Source organism: Notamacropus eugenii, chromosome 3 (genome assembly GCF_028372415.1).
Source record: "Notamacropus eugenii isolate mMacEug1 chromosome 3, mMacEug1.pri_v2, whole genome shotgun sequence".
Lineage (NCBI taxonomy): Eukaryota > Metazoa > Chordata > Mammalia > Diprotodontia > Macropodidae > Notamacropus > Notamacropus eugenii.
The window spans coordinates 221,650,980-221,669,633 of NC_092874.1; the positions used below are offsets into that span (position 1 = coordinate 221,650,980).

The 18,654-nt window shown below is 47.8% G+C and overlaps 1 protein-coding gene across 2 annotated transcripts in view; it reads right to left on the minus strand.

Moving 5' to 3' along the window:
* Nucleotides 1–163: 163 nt before the first annotated feature.
* Nucleotides 164–18,654, minus strand: part of FMNL3 (formin like 3) — an 80,676-nt gene continuing 62,185 nt past the window's right edge. The window contains exons 6-27 of one of the 2 annotated variants that reach the window (XM_072654614.1): nucleotides 17,861–18,016; nucleotides 15,941–16,049; nucleotides 15,522–15,598; nucleotides 15,160–15,253; nucleotides 14,563–14,637; nucleotides 13,459–13,569; nucleotides 11,112–11,261; nucleotides 10,463–10,564; nucleotides 9,492–9,768; nucleotides 8,961–9,029; nucleotides 8,459–8,583; nucleotides 8,034–8,236; nucleotides 7,396–7,630; nucleotides 7,180–7,248; nucleotides 6,985–7,065; nucleotides 6,757–6,886; nucleotides 4,230–4,390; nucleotides 3,479–3,580; nucleotides 3,073–3,165; nucleotides 2,481–2,604; nucleotides 2,180–2,297; nucleotides 164–1,475 (exon numbers count right to left, since the gene is read on the minus strand). In XM_072654614.1, the coding sequence (XP_072510715.1) occupies nucleotides 2,206–2,297; nucleotides 2,481–2,604; nucleotides 3,073–3,165; nucleotides 3,479–3,580; nucleotides 4,230–4,390; nucleotides 6,757–6,886; nucleotides 6,985–7,065; nucleotides 7,180–7,248; nucleotides 7,396–7,630; nucleotides 8,034–8,236; nucleotides 8,459–8,583; nucleotides 8,961–9,029; nucleotides 9,492–9,768; nucleotides 10,463–10,564; nucleotides 11,112–11,261; nucleotides 13,459–13,569; nucleotides 14,563–14,637; nucleotides 15,160–15,253; nucleotides 15,522–15,598; nucleotides 15,941–16,049; nucleotides 17,861–18,016 (2,635 nt within the window). In that variant the 3' untranslated portion in view covers nucleotides 164–1,475; nucleotides 2,180–2,205. The remainder of the gene's footprint in view (nucleotides 1,476–2,179; nucleotides 2,298–2,480; nucleotides 2,605–3,072; nucleotides 3,166–3,478; nucleotides 3,581–4,229; nucleotides 4,391–6,756; nucleotides 6,887–6,984; nucleotides 7,066–7,179; nucleotides 7,249–7,395; nucleotides 7,631–8,033; nucleotides 8,237–8,458; nucleotides 8,584–8,960; nucleotides 9,030–9,491; nucleotides 9,769–10,462; nucleotides 10,565–11,111; nucleotides 11,262–13,458; nucleotides 13,570–14,562; nucleotides 14,638–15,159; nucleotides 15,254–15,521; nucleotides 15,599–15,940; nucleotides 16,050–17,860; nucleotides 18,017–18,654) is intronic. The other variant, XM_072654615.1, reaches the window with a different exon arrangement.

The following is an 18,654-nucleotide window of genomic DNA, read 5'->3' on the forward strand; positions in this document are numbered from 1 at the left end:
GGCATCTCAAATCCTATGGCCAGTCCAAGGCACCATTTGGAGTCTACCATCCATAGCGAGCAGAAAGATGTTTGTGCTCCAAGAAATCTAGGGGTATGGCCCCTAACACCACATCTCTGGGCCAACCCACCACCCTGAGGGTAAAGAACTCTGACACACACAATGATGCTCTAAGCTTTTGTTGGCATTTGGGGAGCATATAGAGATATATACAGACACATGACGAGTAGGGATGGGATGCTTTCCATATACAAACAGGATGGATAACCTACATTCCCTTTCAGGGAATAGAAGAAGGGAGGGAGCTAGAAGGACAAGTAGGTGATATTTGGCTCAAATAGAAAGCCCTAACCTGGCAAAGCAGTGCATAGGCTTTTCTGTTGTTTTCTTCCCTTAATACTTAGCTTTACAGAGATAGTGAGGCAAGTCCTTTGTCTGACTGTTCTTTACTGGTTGTGTGACTGTGTTAAGTCATTTACCTTCCCAAGGCCTCCGGCTGCTCAAGACTTTTAAGTTGCAAAACAGGTGCTGATTTTAATTAGCAATTTCCTCACTAGAAAATCACAGGTCTGGTCCATTCCAATGCTTAGCCTGCTGTTGTGGAGGCCCCCCTCTTTACCTTCAATAGGTCAGGCAATCCCAATTATTTCCTTTATCCCCAGCGTCCTTGGTCTCCACTAGGAGGCTAGCCAATGACCAGATTTGGACAAGTAGAAAAGCTCCACCATCAATACAGATGAGCCCAGAAGTTGGCCTAATAACCTACCCTACTTATTTAGCAGGGTAGGGCCCCAGGCACTGGAGGAATATTATTCTCAGCCCCCAGTGTTCTGGCAGCCATCTGAACCCAAGGTGTAGAAGAAAATAATTCTAGGACTTTCTCCCCACCAGCTCATACTCTGGGCTTTGTCTCTGCCCTTCCTCCAGTCAGGAACTAGCTACTACCACTTGTTCCTTCTCTCTTTCATGCCCTTGGGTTGAGGGTTAGGGCTCTGGGCCTAAACTCTCAGGAAGTGCTAAAGCTGACATCTCCACCCTGATCCTGCTAGGGGCTGTGCCCACTCCTAACAAGGGGCTGAGCTGCCTTGAAGGGATTAAGATTGCCCTAGCAGGGAAGGTGGTTAGAGGCCTTAAGAGCAAAGTGCAGTAAAAGACAATGCATAGTTCCTGGGTCCTGGGCAGAGACTTAGCCTGGGGAATCTGATTCCCACAGGGAAGATGACTGCTGTCTCCCTTTCTGGACCAGAAGCCAATGGGAAGCCAGTCTCAAGGCCTGGGATGGGAACAGGAAGTGAGGGGATAAATGTGGCAGTCCCAGCTTGGGAGCCACTGCCAGTTCCAAGGCTCCGGATCAAACCCCTTCAACTTGCAGAGACGAGCTTGAGGGCCTGAAGTGCTTCCTTCTCCGTGACTGATGCCTCAGTGGGGACCTGGGGCTCGGGCCGGGGCATAGCTCCAGGCCCAGTGGTGCAGGCCTGTGGATGGAGAGAAGCATCTTACCAAGGAGGCCATGGCCAAGGTGTGCCATCATCAGAAGCATACACTTGGTCCCCACTCCCCTGCCAACAAGTCTCACTAGAAGTAGACCAACAGGCCAGGATGAACCAGTGTTAGATGGAGAAAGTAGTATAAAGACTGAGGAATTTTTATGGTTAAAAGAGTGGAACTAGGGAGAATCGTTCTTGCCACTGGACAGAAACACGACAGCAATTAAGAGACAGAATCAGCAAAGAAATCCCAGGCACAGAATAGGTTGCCAGGGACCATGACAGCAAGAAGGCATCTGTTCTTCCAGCTGGAAGCTATTGTATTATGTTAAACCATGGGTCACTAATGCCCTCACTCACCCAATACAGCGCTTGCCTTTGGCCATTAGGCCCCTCTGCCTCACCAGTCACAAGAAACTTCCTGGTGCTGTTCCCTGTGCCCTTGAGTTGAAGACCCTTTTTCCTCAGAATTTCAAAGAAGCCACCACAGCACTGGTAGAAGAGGTGCTGTTCTCCCCATGGGGCTCAATCATAAGGAAGCATGCAGGGGAAAGTAGTGCCCATAGCAGAGGGACATGCAGGGACAGAGAGGGGCTTAACAGCTGGCTACGAACGGGAAATGGAGGTGAGTCATGCAGCAGACATCTCCAGGGGATGGTCATGCAGAGTCGGGCAGCTTACATGCCCAGTACCTGTCAGGGGCTCCCAGCCTTGGGGGCTAACAGTTTGATTCATCATGATGGGCTGCATCGCAGAAGAAGCGTGAGCCCCGCTTCGCAGTGCGGGCGGTGAAGGGGACACTCTTCAGCACTGCACCCAGCAGGAGAGAAAGACACTCATCAGACTCCATGTGAATGGGGATGGAGATGGGTGAAGGAAGGGCTGACCTCTGGGCAACTCAGCACAGCACAGCAAAGTTTAGTGCTGGCTCAGGGAGTGCTGGGCTCTCTGTAGAGCCCTGGGCACATGATCTACAAAGGAAAGGAGTCTCACCTGTGATGATATCCTCGATGGTGCCATCCTTGCCTTCATAGACAGGCCGGTGCTCCTTGGCCTGGCGCCGCCGAAGCTCTGCAATCAATTCTTGCTGCTGCCATTTGTTCCGCTGGGATGGGGTCTGGGAGAAGAAATTAAAGGAGATGTATCATAACCATCATCTGACCTGGCCTGAGGCCTCTGTCCAAAACTCGGTCTGAGAAGTTACCAGGGCTCTTTTTTTCCACAGCAAGGGTCAGGAATCTCTTTAGCCCCTTCCCTTTTACCTAGCTCCTGCATGACCCGAGGCACGTTACTTAAACCCTCTTTGGGCCTCATTTTTTCACCTGAAGAATATGAGAAGGTTGGATGAGATGACCTGCAGGTTGGCTGATGTAGCTCTAAGCTCTATGCTCCCTTTCCCTCACTAGACTTTCATCCCCTGGACAATGGGGCCCCACTATACCAGCCCGGTCTTAGCCATTCACCTTTCCTTCCCCCTGGCTTTCAGTCCCACACTGTTTCTGATGTTATTCCTCCCTTCTTCCCTTAAATGAACACACCCCCCCCCCCCCCCCCACACACACACACACTTCTCTGCCTCGCCCACCTTGGCATCCAGTTTCTTAGCCTCCTGAGCCAGCAATTTCTCCCGCATTACTTCTTCCTGCTTTTTCCGTGCCTCATTTTCCTGCTCTGCTTCCTGGGAACCAATGGGATTGAGGTATGGGCGTGAGGGGAGCCGAAGTGGGGAGGGATGGGGTGGAGGCTGCTGGTGATGCTGGCTGGACCACGTTAACCCCAGGTGGCCACCCACTAAGGGGCATTTCCTGCCCCAAACAATTACAGGAAGGGCTTGGGTCCCCACCCTGCCCACCACTCCCTAGCCAAGGGGCCTTTCAACAGTATGAAATTCCCACCTCCAACCCCACTGATGAAGGAGGAGCTAGAGCTGAAGCATCCCTGCCCCTCAAACTGGGGCTTCCCTCTCATTCATGAGCCCTCTTCCTCCATACCTTGTAAGAGTGGATAAACCGAACAAATACTGGGAAGAACACAGAAGGAGGAGTTGTCTTGGGGCTTTCACCAAAGTAACGCACAACTGCACTGTAAGCCTCCTGGAGAACGGAAGAAAACAAAAGGGGTCAGCACAGAGTGGGCAGCAAGGACAACTCAAGTACAGGAGAACCAAAATCTAAGGACGTGGAGAGCAATACGTTGTGAGCCACCAAGAGTCAAAACAGAATAGAGGAATCCTATGAGGGCAGTGAGGTGGCCAAGTGGAGAGAGGGCTAGACTGGAGTCAGGAAGCCTAAGTGCAAATCTAGCCTCAGACACTCACTAGCTCAGTGACTCTGGCCAAGTCACTTGGCCTGTTTGATTCAGTTTCCTCATCTGTAAAATGGGGATAATAATAGCAGCCACCTCTTGTGAGCATCCAATAAGAGAAGCGCTCAGCACAGGGCCCAGCACATACTAAGTGCTACATAAATGTTAGCTATTATATTATTATCGTCCTTACTTTGTATTTTTGTGTCTGCTCTGCACAAATGGGCCCTGTATCCGGACAGCACATTTGTAGAGTTCTTACCCCTCCACCCCCAGTTCTAGCCCCGCTCCCAACAAAACGAAAGAAAAAAACTGCACACAAGTATTTGATAAATGCTTTTCGATGCTGCTGCTGCTGCTAAAAACTCATCAGGAACCAAGTTGAGAAATAAGTGCTTCTCTCCTCCGCCATCTTGTTTTCCCTGCCCAAGGCCCCACCTCTGCCGTCCTGGCATCTTGCTGGAGCTTGTCCAATTTGCCCTCATTGGCGTTGAGGAAGTTGCGGAGGACACTGTTGTCATGAAGGCTACATTCCTGCCGGATCAGCTTCATTCCTTGGCCCAGCTCCTTTACATCCAGCAACACGTTCTCTAAGGACACTGTGGACACCAGAGCCCCAGGCTGAGCACTTACCTAAGTGCTAACCAGCATGCCCATCTCCCAGCCCAGACCATTTCACCTTGAGGGGAAAAGCTATCTTTAAACAAAGTTTGCTGCCTTCCCTTTCGTCACCTAAGTCCTCTGGACCTGAAACTGCTCTTTCCAAAGCTACCTTAACTGCCACACTGAATGGCCTTTTCTCAGTCCTCAGCCTTCCTGACTTCTCTGCAGCCTTGTACACGGCTCACCCACCACCCTGTCTTCCTCAGCACTCTCTCTTTTCTGAGTTTTCATGACACTGCTCCTTCTGGGTTCTCCTTATACCTGTCTAACCCCCCTCTCAAGTGTGAATATGACCCCAGACTCTGTCCCAGGCCCTCTTCCCTTCTCTCTCTATGTCTCTCACTCAGTGACTTCATTAGTTCCTGTGGGTTTAATCATCATCTACATGCAAATGGGAATATCAGATGGCTCAGGAGAAGAAAGTGAGGTTGGTGACCTTGCCCAGCCCTCCCTCACTCAAGTCAAAGCCAACTGCAAGTCATGTCATCATCTTGATGTCACAGTCCTTTTTGAGAATGAAGGACAAATACAACATGCAAATGACCCCACAGTCTCCCTCCTGATTTCTAGCATCTAGTCCTTTCATCTAAACTATCACAATAGTCTCCTACTCAGTGCCCCTTCCTCGAAGACAGAGGAAGAGACACTTTGGTAGATTTAGAACTGATTCCATTAGTAGGTCCCTCTTCTGTAACATTTTCAATAATGCTTTGGATAAAGACAAGGATGACATGCTTACATGCAGATGACACTGAGCTAGAAAGGACAAGTAACATATGAGAAAGTCAGGACCCAAAAAGATCCCAGTGACCTAGAACACTGGACCAAAACAAACAAGGTAAAATATAATAGCCATAAATTAGGGCAAAATCTTACAGTTGGGTTTTAAAAAATCAAATTCTAAAAAACAAGGAGGGAAAAGGTTTTTAAATGGATTGACTATAAAACTCAAAATGAATCAACAGATATAAAACAGTCCCCAAAAAAAGTCCCCATGCTCAGGCTACATTAAAAGAAGGGTGTCCAGAACAAGGAAAGAGAGCAGCCTACTGTACTCTAACTACATCTGGAGTGTCTGGGCACTATATTTTATTTAAAAAGGATGCCAGAAAATTAGAGAGCATCCCAAAGTGTCAAATGAGCTTGATGATGGGTCATGAGATAATGCCCTGTAAAGATCTACTGATCTAAAGATCAATAACTACAGGACTGTTTTCTGACTGCACACACACACACACACGTGCACACCCACACATGCATACGCACACATACACAAACCCCTTTTATTTTGCACATATTTAGATATACGTACACAATGTCTCCTCAATAGAATGTAAGCTCTTTGAGGACAAGGAATGTTTTATTTGTCTTTGTCCACCCAACTTCCAGTAGAGGGCCTGTCACACAGCAGGTATTAATAAAAGCTTTGTTTGACTAACTGAAGGATCTGGTCAGAGGAAGCAGTGAGGCATGAATCCTGGGCTTTCTAGGCTTCCATTCATTCTGGACATTGGCCTCCGCAGCCAAATCTGGGAACCACCATTCACCGATCACCCAGAGAGTCAAGCCCCCAGGCTCTACCTGGGCACAAAGCCAACCTAATAAGCAAGAAATCATATGGGGCAGTGACCTCATGCCCTGGTCTCTCCTGAGGAGGGAACAGGATCATATCCCCAGACATTTAGGTCTACTTTCCAAAAAGGGAAGTGAGGCCAAGAGGTAAAATGACTTGTTCAGGGTCATGGAGATGAGAAGTGGAAAAGGTAGGATGTGGACCACACCCTCAGACTCCAAACCTAGAGCCCCTTCCAGGAGGTTCTGAGAAAATTGCCTCTAAGTGCAGCCCTGCCTATTCTTCTGTCGAAGTCCATCTGAACAGCCGGCAAGGAAAGACAGTTTTTAAAAATACCTTCCATTTGGAACAGCACCTGAAACCTTTCTAAAGCACTTTCACACACGTCATTAGATAAACAAACCCTGAATCTGCCAAGTCTAAAGGAGCCAAGAGTAAAAGGGCAGTTCTCTTCTCTGCCCCCACTCCACAAAGCTAGGAAGGGCTGGGCCAGGGCCTTGTTCCTGGAGGAAGGGCTCCCCTCGGGCAGCCCCAGCCACAGCCCCCTACAAAAACTTTGAAGTACTCCAAAGGAAAAGAAAAAAGAAAGAGAACAAAGGAGCTCCAAGTGCCCTCTGCTCCCCCTCCTCTTCACTTCCTGGGATTGTCCTGAGGCTGAGACAGAGGGGGAGGCGTCCCAGAGCTCTCCACGGCTCAGGAGCCCTGGGCTCAGGGAAGCCTGCTTCTCACCTGCCGCAGCCTTCTCCACGTAGTGCAGCTCATGCCAGAAGCTGGCCAATTCCGGGTACTTCTCTTTCACAGTCAATGCAATGAAGTGTAACAAGGTCAGCTTCCGGTCAGTAGATTTGGTGTCCAATAGCTACAGGTAGAGAGGAGGCAGTGCTGACTCCCCGGGAGCACAGCCCTGGCCTCCTCCCATCATGCACTGCCCTGAGCCTGCTCCAGCCCTGTCCTTACCAGGTCCAGGCTCTGCAGCTTGAAGCCGTACACTGCACCCCTCTTGCTGCTGTTCATGTAGTTCCCCAGAGCAAGGATTATCTGCCAAGAAGCCACAGAGGAGACAGGAAGCCCGGCTCAGGTAGGGCTGCTTCACCCACAGCTGCCCCGCTGCCCCACTGCCCCCTGGCTGTCAGCCTCTGGGCCTCCACTTACCTCAAGCATCTGCTTCAGCCTCTGAGAAGACTTGACAGAGGCAGACGCCGCGATGATGGCATTGAGTTGCTAGAAGGAAGGACAGAGCAGCTGAGTTAATGGCAGGGTTAGAGGAAGGGGGCTGGGTGGAATGACTGAGTGGACAGGCAACACAGGGTACTCTGGGATGGCAACTGTAATGGGGGAGGACAGCAGAAGCTGGGAAGTAGGCGGTACCGGGGTAAGCATCTGCAGGTTGTCCTGGAAGTTGCCCAGGAAGGCCATGATGGCCATGCGCTGTGTCAGCCGCTCCACCTTGCTAAAGAGCAGCATGAAACGGTCTTCAGCAGCCAGCTCTTCCAGGGGCTGCCGTTCCCGCTCATACTGCCGCAAGAGCTTCACCTCAGCCTCCGTTGGCAGGAAGCGCATGAGACACTCCACGAAGTCCACCGGCAGCGTCTGCAGGTCAAACCTGATGCCAAAGAAGAGGCAGTGGTCTCAGGCCCCTTGGATCCATCCACCATTTTTGCTGCTTCTCAGGAGAAACTTCCATCTGTCTCACCCCTTGCTCCCATCACACTTTACTCTGCCCCACCCTGCCCTGTTCCCCCAGCCCATGGGGAGAGATCAGAGAACCCTAACCTGGGGAGGACTAGGTCCGGATCAGTCCCACTGGGACCCGGGCAAGGCAGAGTTGTAGGATCATTAAGAGGATCAGGGGGAGGGTCTTCTGGCATCCTAGGCTTGCTCTAACCTGCTCCACCTCACTTAGCTCGGATGGAATGTGGAGGAGAATCCCTCACAAGTCCCAAGGGACTTAAGAAGTAGAGTGGGGAGAGGGAAAGGAGAAGAGACAAGGCAAGGTGGCGGCCTACGTGTGGATGGCTCTGCAGATTTCCTCGGCTGAGCGGCCCGCCTTTCGCAGAGTTATTGCCAGATTCTTGGCTCGATTGGCCTCCAGCAAGGTGACCTTGCTGGCTGCCTTCTGTGAGGTTTTGCTCTTGGAGCAGACAAGATCAAGGGCAGGACCCTGTGCCTTTGTCTTGAACAGTTCCTCAAACTTGTCAAGGTCCAGATCCTGGGGGAAACAAGGGACATGCTATTTCCCCAAGATATCTGGCTGTTCTGGATCCACCGCTGCCCTCCCAGGTTCAACACAGCTTTGGACTATCAGGCACCCCTCCAAAGTGATGATCATCTCCCAGCCCAGTGGACTGGATGGATGGATGGGATTAGCTGAGGCAAGGTTAGTATTTTGGGGCCCTAAAAGCCTTCTCTCTGAACCCAAGCACCGTCTCACTTCTAAGATCTTCTCATCATCAAGTTCACTGAAGACAGTGCCGCTGATCTGGTTGGGCTTCAGTGCTGTCCAATTAAATACAGGCAGACGAAACTTGGTCTTGATGGGTTTCTTGATACGGATAGCTGGGATGGATGAGAAGCAGGGCAAGTCATTGAAGATATCTGAAGTCATTTTTAGGGGCAACTAGATGGTTCAATGGTTGGTGTGCTGCATCTGGTGTCAGGACAACCTGAGTCCAAATCTAGCCTCAGACACTTAGCAGCTGTGTGACCTTGGACAAGTCACTTAACCTCTGTTTGCCTTTATCCATTGGAGAAGGAAATGGCAGACCACTCTAGTATCTTTGCCAAGAAACCCCATGGGCAGTATGGTTCCTGGGGTCAGAAAGAATTGGGCATGAATGAACAACAAAGCCATTTTTCCTGGTGCCCCCAATTCTAGCCAATGAAGAATCTATCTCCTTTCCTCTCCCACCACCAGGAGTCTTGATGGTTCATACCTGACAGGCCCACAGTCAAGACCACAGAAGGAGCAGCTCCAGGGAGAGGTGGGGCAGGAGGACATTTTCCTAAGGGAAAAATAGGAAGAATAGAAAAATGTGGAAAATGTCTTCCAGTCTCTCCCTCCTCCATAGCTCCTAACTCAGTCATACCAAGGAGGGCCTTTTACTATTCTCTGAGATTTCTAGATAAACAGACTCGATAGCAACCCTCAGTTAACCCACATTCTATTGATTCCCTCTAGGATAATGCAGAAGGTTTACCCTTGTCTCTAGGCTAAATTCTCCTTTCCCCCTTTTTCTGTCCATGGAGACAAGGTAACAAGCCAATCTCTTTGATGACCTCAACGACAATTCTAGTTCTTCCCCCTTTCCTCAGAGCTCTGTTATCTAACCTATTTACCATTTTTGCCATGTCTACTTTGTTTATTTTAAAAAGTTATGAATAATAGATCCTCCTTACTGACTTGGCTCTTGCCTTAGGTACCTTCCTAAACAATAGAACTCACCGCATCTCAAGGACATGGATACCTGGCAGTGGGGGTGCTGGAGGTGGAAGTGGTGGAGCTGGTGGTGGGGGCAGGGGCAGTGTCTCTTCCGGGGGTGGAGGTGGGGCCACGAGGTCGAGGTCTGATGGGAACACACTCTCACTGAGTTCAGTAGGGCCCACTCTGGTGAGATCACTGCCCACTGATTCCAAGGCCTGAGTATGTGGATCTAGGTGGCACCTATGCTGAAAGGCTTCCTCCTTCTCTTTGATAAGCCTCCTAAGAGTGTGTACCTGATGATTCGTATTTTCGTAGGTCTCCTGCATAGCAGACAGAGTTAATGAGGTGAAGAGAGATAGAGCAGAGGGAGTAGAAGTTGCCCCTAGGACCTACATTAGGGCAAGGGATGGCCCAGTTCAAGGATTTTCTACTGAGAGGTTCTTAACAACCTCCATCAGGGTGCTCAGAGGAGCAAAGCTACTTAAAAGGGAATAGGAAAGACCTAGTGCAAAGTTGAGGGAGCTATAGAGAACAACCATTACACTCTAAAAGAATCGACTTGACTTCATAGCTCTATGAAAATTAATACAAACTGAATCAGCATAAACACAGGTGGAAAAACAGAAGAGGCACACTTTGAAATGGAATGACAAGGCTGTCTCCATCTGTGACACCTGGGCTCAGTGGCATCTATCAGCCCAGCTCATCAAACAGCTCGAGGTGGTGCTCAGAGAAAATGAGGCAACAGTGTGGCCTCCTGGAAAGATTCCTAGGCTGGGAAAGAGACAACTTGATAACTGAGTTTCACCCTGCTTCCATGCCTGACTCATCATGTGAAAGAGTCACACAGTGTCCCACTCTGGGCCTTGACTTTCAACTGGAGGGTGGTTTTATTTTGCATGGGGAAAAAAGAGAAATACAAGGATTCAAAAGCTCCTTGGAAGTAAAAGAGATACCAACATGCCAAAGGATTCCTGGGTCCTTCTGACTACTCCCTACACTAACTCCCTATACCTTGATATTCTCGAGCTCCTTCTCCCGCTGCAGCAGCTGCTTCTCTAGCTCTGCCACACGCATCATATTTTCATTTTCGAGATCCAGCAACTTTTCAGATAACTAAAAAAGAAAAAAACAGGAGACTCAACTGACTCCTGTAGAACTGTGGATTCAAAAGAACTTGAATTGAAAAACACTACCCATATCTTCTGTCATCCCCAAGATAAAATTGAGCTCCAATCCTGAATCTGTCACTCGGTGCCAAGTGCTGTTCACTCCCCCAAAACACATGTGAGAAAAGTCTCCACAGGACTGAAGTCCTTGAGCTTCCCTGAAGATCTCCCTCCATGGCCAACAACCCTGACACAACTGTATGGGTGATCTTGGCATGACTGGTTATCTACTTGCTGGAATTGAGTACCCTAACAACCCTCATTTCCATCACTGAGGCCATCTGTTGTGGTCCAAGATAGCTACAGAAGGTTAATTCTGGTCTCAGTTTTTTCAAGTGTAGAGGATGTTTGAGAGTAACCAGACTATTCCTGGAGCTACCCCCAGGACTCTGTTTACAATCTAAGATGGCTGTGAGACATAGTTTACTTCAAAACTACTGAAATCCAAACCTTCCTCCACTTTGTCTCAGGCAGCCAGAGGAGATGGCACTTACTTGGGAAATGTGCTCCTCTAGCTCCTCCACCTTCTCCAGGGCCACATTCTTGGTTTCAGCATCCTCCAGCAGTCCACCAACATCAAATACATTATCTAGGTATGCCTGAATCTGCACTTGCAACTTCTCGCTCTCTGTATGCCTTGACTTCTGGGGAAGAAACAGGAAATGTGGGAGGCAGAGTTAGGCACAGAGTTGAAGAACGACAAGAAAAGTCTGGAAGCTGTCCTAAATAGAATAATAGATATTTGGAATATAGAGATGAGTGGGGAAGGACTACGAGTCCTGGCTGAATGTCAGGGAATCCTGATCAAGAGGGATCAGGATTTAGAAAAGGCCATAAGATTTGGCAACTGAGTGATAACACCTGGTAACTTTAGAGAGTTTCAGTTGAGGGATGAAATTGGAAGTCAAATTTCAGAGGATCTGGAAGAAAATGAGAGGAAAGGAAATGGAAGCAATGAGTACAGATACCCTTTTCAAGGAGTCTGGCTGAGAAAAAAAGGAGATGCAGGACAACAACTTGTAGAGATGATAGGGTCTAGTAATGTTTTTTTAAGGATGGGGGAGCGAAACTAGTCGATACAGAGAAAATGAAGATTATAGCGAGGGGGCGCTAATTGTGGAAGCTATCTGCTGGAAAAGATGGGAGAGGATGGAGGGCACACATAGAAGGATTTATCTTGTTGAAGAGAAGTCCCACCTATTAATCAGAAACTGGAGTAAAGAAAATAGTTCAGGATGATGTCAAGGAGTTGTGAGGTGTGTTCATGGCAAATCGCTTCAATTTTTTCTATAAAGTATGAGGCAAGATCTTTACTTGACAAGAGTTGGAGAAGGGGAGGTGTGGGAAGTTTGTGCCTTCAATCCAATACTCCATCTCCTTTCTCCATACCTGGAAGGCTCTGCCCCATACACTCCACTTCTAACTGCCCTTGACTTCCTTCCAGACCCAGCTCCAAGGCTACTTCTGCAGACCTTTACTGGTCTACCCAGTTATAGTGTCTTCCTCTCTCTCTGATTTCCTCCTATCTACTCTGAATACCTCTAGTCTATACCTAGTTATTTACAAATTGTCTCCCTTGTTGGTACCTGAGCTCCTTGAGGGCAGAGACTGTCCGTTTTTGCCCCTTACGTGCTAAGCACTGTGGACTGCTTTTTGACTGACTGAGAGAGGACAAAGTTTACAACAGTAAGTGATACAAGGAATCCATGAAGGAGAAATAAGAGAAGTGGAAACGGCACAGTTGAGATTAGAAGACAAATTATAAGTGGGCTCAGTCAGCATCACTGAATGACTTTTAGTAGCACATGAGAAGAAACACAGGGAGGTGTGCTAAAGCATAAGCATCAACAGGGGAAAGGAACAACAAATCTGAGAGTACAGAGTGGAGCAGAAATGAACTGGCTCAAGGGTCAAGGATGGGGGCAAGAGTTTGTCTAAGAGCACAGAAGATGGCCTGGTAAAGTCCTGAGGGGTGGAGGGAGCAGAGGCAGAAGAGGAATGATGTGGCTATGACTGAATAGGGGTATTTCAGATCATGCAACTGGAACATTTGTAGATGATGGCAAGAGGCCAAGGGAGAGATCATGGGAGTTGAGTAGACTGAGGTACTCAAGGAAACATTAACATTTATGTTGAAGTCCCTTAGGAGAGAGAGTAGAGGAAGACTATAAGCCAGACACTGAACTGAGAAAGAAATGGAAAGGTTTTAGGGGGGTGGTAAATAACTACTGGGATCTGTGATGGGTGATTAATTTGGATAGAGTGAACTTCAAAGGAGGAGAGGTTGGTGAGGGATGGCAACAGAAAAGCAATCATCAAGTATTATAACTCCTCCTCTGGGGCCTTCGAGTCAGGGACCATGAGAGAAGATGTGACCAATACTGAAAAAAAAGAGTCAGGTAGGCTGTATCACAGAGGGTAACCAAGTCTCTGTGAGTGCTGGAAGATGGAAGGAATATGAGAGGAAGTGAGGGAAGAATGCATTCATGATGAAAGGCCTCATAAAATCTGCTTGTGAAGAACTCACTCCCAGGGTCGTGGCAAAGACCAAAAGAGAGAATATTCATAAAGCACTTTGCCCAGTGCCTGGCACAGAGCACTCACTTAAGAAATGCTTCTTTCTTTCCTTCCCCACCCCTAAAAACTTAGGTCAGACTGAAGAACTATTTGAGTGGAGAACCTTCTGTAGCAAATTGCTGCAAAGTCTCAAGCTATGTACAACAGCGTCAGTCAAAGAACTGGAGTAGATGGACCCCTCAAGACTGAGTATCTTGTGAGAGAAGCAATGAGAAGAAGGCTGGGGGAGCAGGGTGGGTTCAGAGGAGGCTCCACAAGGCTCACCTGCAGGAACTCCTCCAGCCCAAGCTTGGTGAACTCATATTGCAGGTGGACTCGGAAATTCATATCTTCCACTGAATGTACCACAATGTTGATGAACTGCATGCAGGCCACCTGGAGAAGGGGGAAAAGAGACCAAATGAAGGAAAAAAACAGAGAAATAAAGCAAAGAGGAGAGAATCCAAGAGGGAGAGGAGAAGGTACACAACCATTTTATGGTTCATATTAATTTAATTTTAATATGTTCATGTTTTAACAGAGTCCATTTTTCCTCATCTGTAGAACAGGAATGGCACCCTTCTCCCAGGGTGTCTAACAAGATAATGTTTGTAAAGCACTTTACAAAAGCTCAGAGAACTGAAAACATGCCAGCTGTCATCATCACCATCAGAGGGGAAAGAAATTCCCTGGATATGTGACAGATGTTCACTAAGGGCAGATGCACTGTTTTTTTCGAGGAAGATCTCAGTATGGCTGAGAATCCAGTCTCTCCTTATTCCTCTTTCATCAAGAAAAATTTTCAGAAGACAGAGGCAGAAAGAGAGGGTCAGAGGATGGGGAGGGGTCATAGAGAAGAAGAGATTCATTTGATTTAAATAAACTGATGAGGGAGGTCTAGAGATATGAAGACAAAAATACTGATGGGATTAGGTCTAAAAAATTAAAGAAAGGATGTGCTGAGGATAGATGGTCAAAGCAGTGGGAAAGAAGGAAAAATACCAAAGACATTTAAAGCTGGTCAGAAAGTGATATGTAAAATGGGGTCCAAATGTCCTCAACTCTGTATTTCACTATGTATTATGGGAATTTTGGTCAGTGAATATAAATGAGTGAGAAGGAATGAAGTGAAAATTATTCCAATGAGACCAGCACCACCAAAGACAAGGCTGCAGAAACAGAGGAAGAGACAGAGCTGGGAGAGTTCAGCCATGTTCTCCTTAGGTTTCTGAAAGCACCCATTGAGGTCACAACGTGTTGAATGCTACACTAAGTGCTACAAGAGGAATTTATAAAATTATAAGACAGCCTCAACCCTTCCAAATGTTTATGGACCTATAGGAATAGGCTATGTGCACAGATTGGACTTCCCCAGGCTCAGGTCCTCACCATAAAGTCAATATTGCTGTCCTCATTCCGGAAGTACTCCATCAGCTTCTCAAAACGATAGAGCTCTTTGCACACCTGCGTGGAACCAACACAGCCTCATTGCAAGGATCCAACCACTGTGACACTCAAACATTAGTTACCAGGCTCAAGGGAAGCTGGCCCCAGAAACAGACTGAAAGGGATTCTCTCTGAAAAGGGAGATTCTGAGGGGAAACAGTTTAGGTGACATAAAAGAAAACTCTAGATCAGGAAACCTGAGGTCAAAATGGTTGCTCTTACTTAATCTTCCCTGGACATACATGCTTTGATCTAGCTTTCCCAGGGCAGCTCACAACATCTAGTCATCAGCTTCTCTGGCAAGGCCTGTGAAAGGCTGGTTTACAAAATCCTTGGTACAAAAGAGGCAAGACCCAAGATTACTCCTCTGCCCTACTCAAGGGAAAGGCCCATTTTCTAGGTGGCAGCTGATGCCTATACAAGAACTCCAACAGCCAAATGACCCCCATCCTATAAAGAGTGATGCCCACCAACTGTTCTCTGTCCCTTTCACCATCCCAGTTACCATCCTTCACCCACAGGCAGAAGCAGTAAACTGACCTCTTTGAAGTTGTCAAAGGCAGCAAGAATGATTTCATGACCCCCCCTCACTAAGCACACAGCAGCTAGCAGCTCCAGAACAAGGGCTTTGGTCCTGGGGGCAAGAAACAGACACTCACAAGTCCTAACTCCCCATCAAAGGCTCATTTTAACCACTGGCAATTCAGAGCAGGGAACCCAGAGGTAGTGAGTTGTTGGAAAGCAGTAGGCCAGGAAGGCCATCTTTCTCACACTAAGCTACTGAGAGCAAGGGAGAATGGGGATCCCATTTTTCCCAAGCTCATTGGTTTTTGATAAGAGTTCCTCGTTAGGGATAGGCAGGCACACTGGGCTCACAGCTCTGGAAGGGTTAGGACTCTCACCTGGGGTTCTTGTTGTTCAGGCTCAGGGCAATCTCATTGACAGCGTGGGGGTGGGACATGACCAGGTTGAATCCATACTGCAGGGAAAAGAACAGATGGATGAGGAGACCAAGAAGGGAATGCTGAGTCAGGAGCAAGGTGGAATATGATCTCTGCTACTTTCCCTCCATTCTACAGGAGGAAGGATATAAAACTATAGCCAAATGTAGAGTTTTATCAGGTAGGAACAGGCTGGTTCACTGAGGGTGTTCACAGAGCAGGTCATACCTCTTGGTACCTATCCAGACCTTTCCAAATGACTAAGGAAAGAAGGAGATTCAAAGGAGAATTTTGGTTTGATAAATACCACCCATTAAGGTAAAGCAGGCTCTGGCCCCTTGCCTCAAGAGGTAACCCAACGCCAAGCAGCTTCTTTGTACCTGGTAGTTCATAATAGCCCTGAGGCAGAGGATACAGACATGGACATCATCCTTCTGGCTCACGAGGCGGGAGTTCTTCAGGGCCCTTCTCCCAGGAAGTGTGCTGTACCTGGGGAGGAGAGGAGGCTTTACAAAATAACAAAACTGGAAAATTGGAAGGGACCTCAGCTGTCATCCAGCAGTTCAACTCATACACAAAAGGAAACCCTGCTATAATAGACCTGATCAATAAGTGGTTGTCCAGTCTCTTCCAGAGGACCACTAAGGACATACAGGAATTCCCTTCCCTCCCCCAATATCAGCCCATTCCACGTTTTGATAGCTTTAATTGTTAGGAAATGCTTCCTGTCATCAAACCTATCTCTGCTTCTTTGCAACTTATACCCAGTGACCCTGACAGTACCTTCTGGAGCCAAACAGAGTAAGCCAAGTCTTTAAACCTTTAGTGTTGAAGCTGACATCGGTGGCAGGTGATGCTCCAGGAACCTCAAACTACATCAGTGACAGCAGGCTAATCCTCCAGGCCATTTGTGAATAAGAACCTGAGGCAACTAACCCTTCTTCACCTTCTTCAGCTCCCTAGCAGCTGAATATCCCAATTTCCCAACCTAGAGTCTAGGCCCAGCTACCAGTACATAGGACATCTCAATTCCTAAAGCCTTCTTAGCCAGCAGTCTCTGAAGGATTAAGAGTGCTGGAGTCTTGAGACAGCTTCCGGGGTTGTAAGGTGTTCTTCAATCTACAGAATAATACTGTTTTTCAGTTTACTACCTTCTCACTCCCAGTGACTAATATGCTTAACCTAGCAAGATTAGTTTCCCAGAACTTAATCTATAGGGAAACCCACTATTTCCACACAATCTACACAGCCTTTAGGGTTTGAATGTCCTGCCTACCACCCCAGTTCTGACATCCCAGGAAAGACAGAACCGAGCACTAACTCGAGGTACCAGTGGTTACACATCTGGACCTTTATTTTCTAGGTATTCATATCCTTAGCAAGTCCTCAGCCTCGGGGCCAGAAACCCAATATCTTAAAAGGTATTCTATTTTAAAAAAAACTGACAGCATATATAGCATCTTTCAGGGAAAGACTCAGGAAGTCTGGATGCATAGTTGGAATTAATTGAACATGGAAAGCAATCTCCCAAAAACATAGGACAGCTGTATGGCACAAGATAGGTGGAGCCTATGGAAAGAAGAAACAAGAAACCAAGGCAAAGAATCACGGAGCTAAAAGGGACTTTGAGTTGTTATTTATGCCATTCTGTCTCTAGATGTGATAGCCCTTCAAAATATTCCAGACATATGAGTATATATTGTACTTTGGGGAGAAAAGTCCCCCAAAGAGGAAAGAGAAATCAGTGAGAAGGGGAGAAGTTACAGGAAGGTTGGTTGGTCTTATAGAAGCTTGTGGAGTATAAAAATACCCAGAGAAGCCAACAGAGAACAGAAGGAAGGACATATTCCAGCCAGCAGAAGAAAAATGCCAAAAAGAAAAGGGGCCCTGAACTCACAAGTATATTTGAAAAAGAACAAGGATGGAAGATGGATTCCTTCCCAGGTAAGATGGCTATGAAAAGATTTTTAAAAAAAGAGTTTGAGGAAAGAAACAGCTTCCGAGGGATGAAGTAAGAGGGGAGAAGAACTTCAGAAAAGGGTGGGCACAGCCATAGGAACAAGTACTTACCCAAGACAAAACTGCTAGGCAGAGCCAGGGGGACAGAGAGAGCACAAACCAGAGGACAGACTGTCAGGCAGAGGGAAAGAGAGTCGAGCCCTGGAAGCAGAGAGATGGAGAGAGAAAAGGGAAGGCCATGAGTGCTCACTGCCACCACCTAGGCTCTGGGCTCACAGGGGAGAGGAGGAGGAGGACGAAGAGGAAAGCAGGCTGGAACACACAGCGAGACCTATACATACCGTAGCACAGATTGGCGTACAGAGCGAGCGAGGCTGTTGGCAAAAGGAGCTGACAGGGCACTGGGCGGCTGCTGCAGATCCTCAATAGACCTGCTCCAGGATCGCAGCTTCTCAAAAGCACCTTCGTCACTGCTTTCCAGACCCTCAAAATCAAACCTGGAGCATGGAAAGACACACAACAGATACACACAGGCACGCACACAGAAAAGAGACTCAGACAAGGCTCCTGGAGACAGTCTCAACGATTCACATCTCCCTAGCAACAAGGAGCAAAGGCCAGGAGAGCAGAGAGCAACATACAGGCTGAGGGGAGCAAAGATGAGTAAGATGGGAAGAGAGCATCAAGGTATACAAACAGTGGAGGCCAAACCTTGGCTCTGCTCCTCATTACCTGTGGAAACTTAGCAAGTCACCCTCCCTTTCAGAACCTCAGTTTCCTCATCTGTAAAATGAGAGGGATGGACTAGACAGCCTCTGATATCCAATTCTGTTCTAATCAAAAGCTATGACCTTATGGTGAAATTAACCACCTTGGGCGGAGAGTGGGAACAACAGGTATGGCCATGGGAGTAGACCACGGGCCCACAGTTCTGGGGGGGATCGAGAATCTACCTCTTCTAGCTGTTTCTGACCTATGGGCATGGCAGGTTGATGTATCCAGAGGGCCACAGCTCATGGTTGCTGTTCATACTTCTAGAGGCTAGAAATCCTCAGGGCCATCATGACTGATATGGTTGAACCTCTATGTGAGAGAGAGGACTTTACCTGGTAATACAGTGACAATAGGGCAGCTA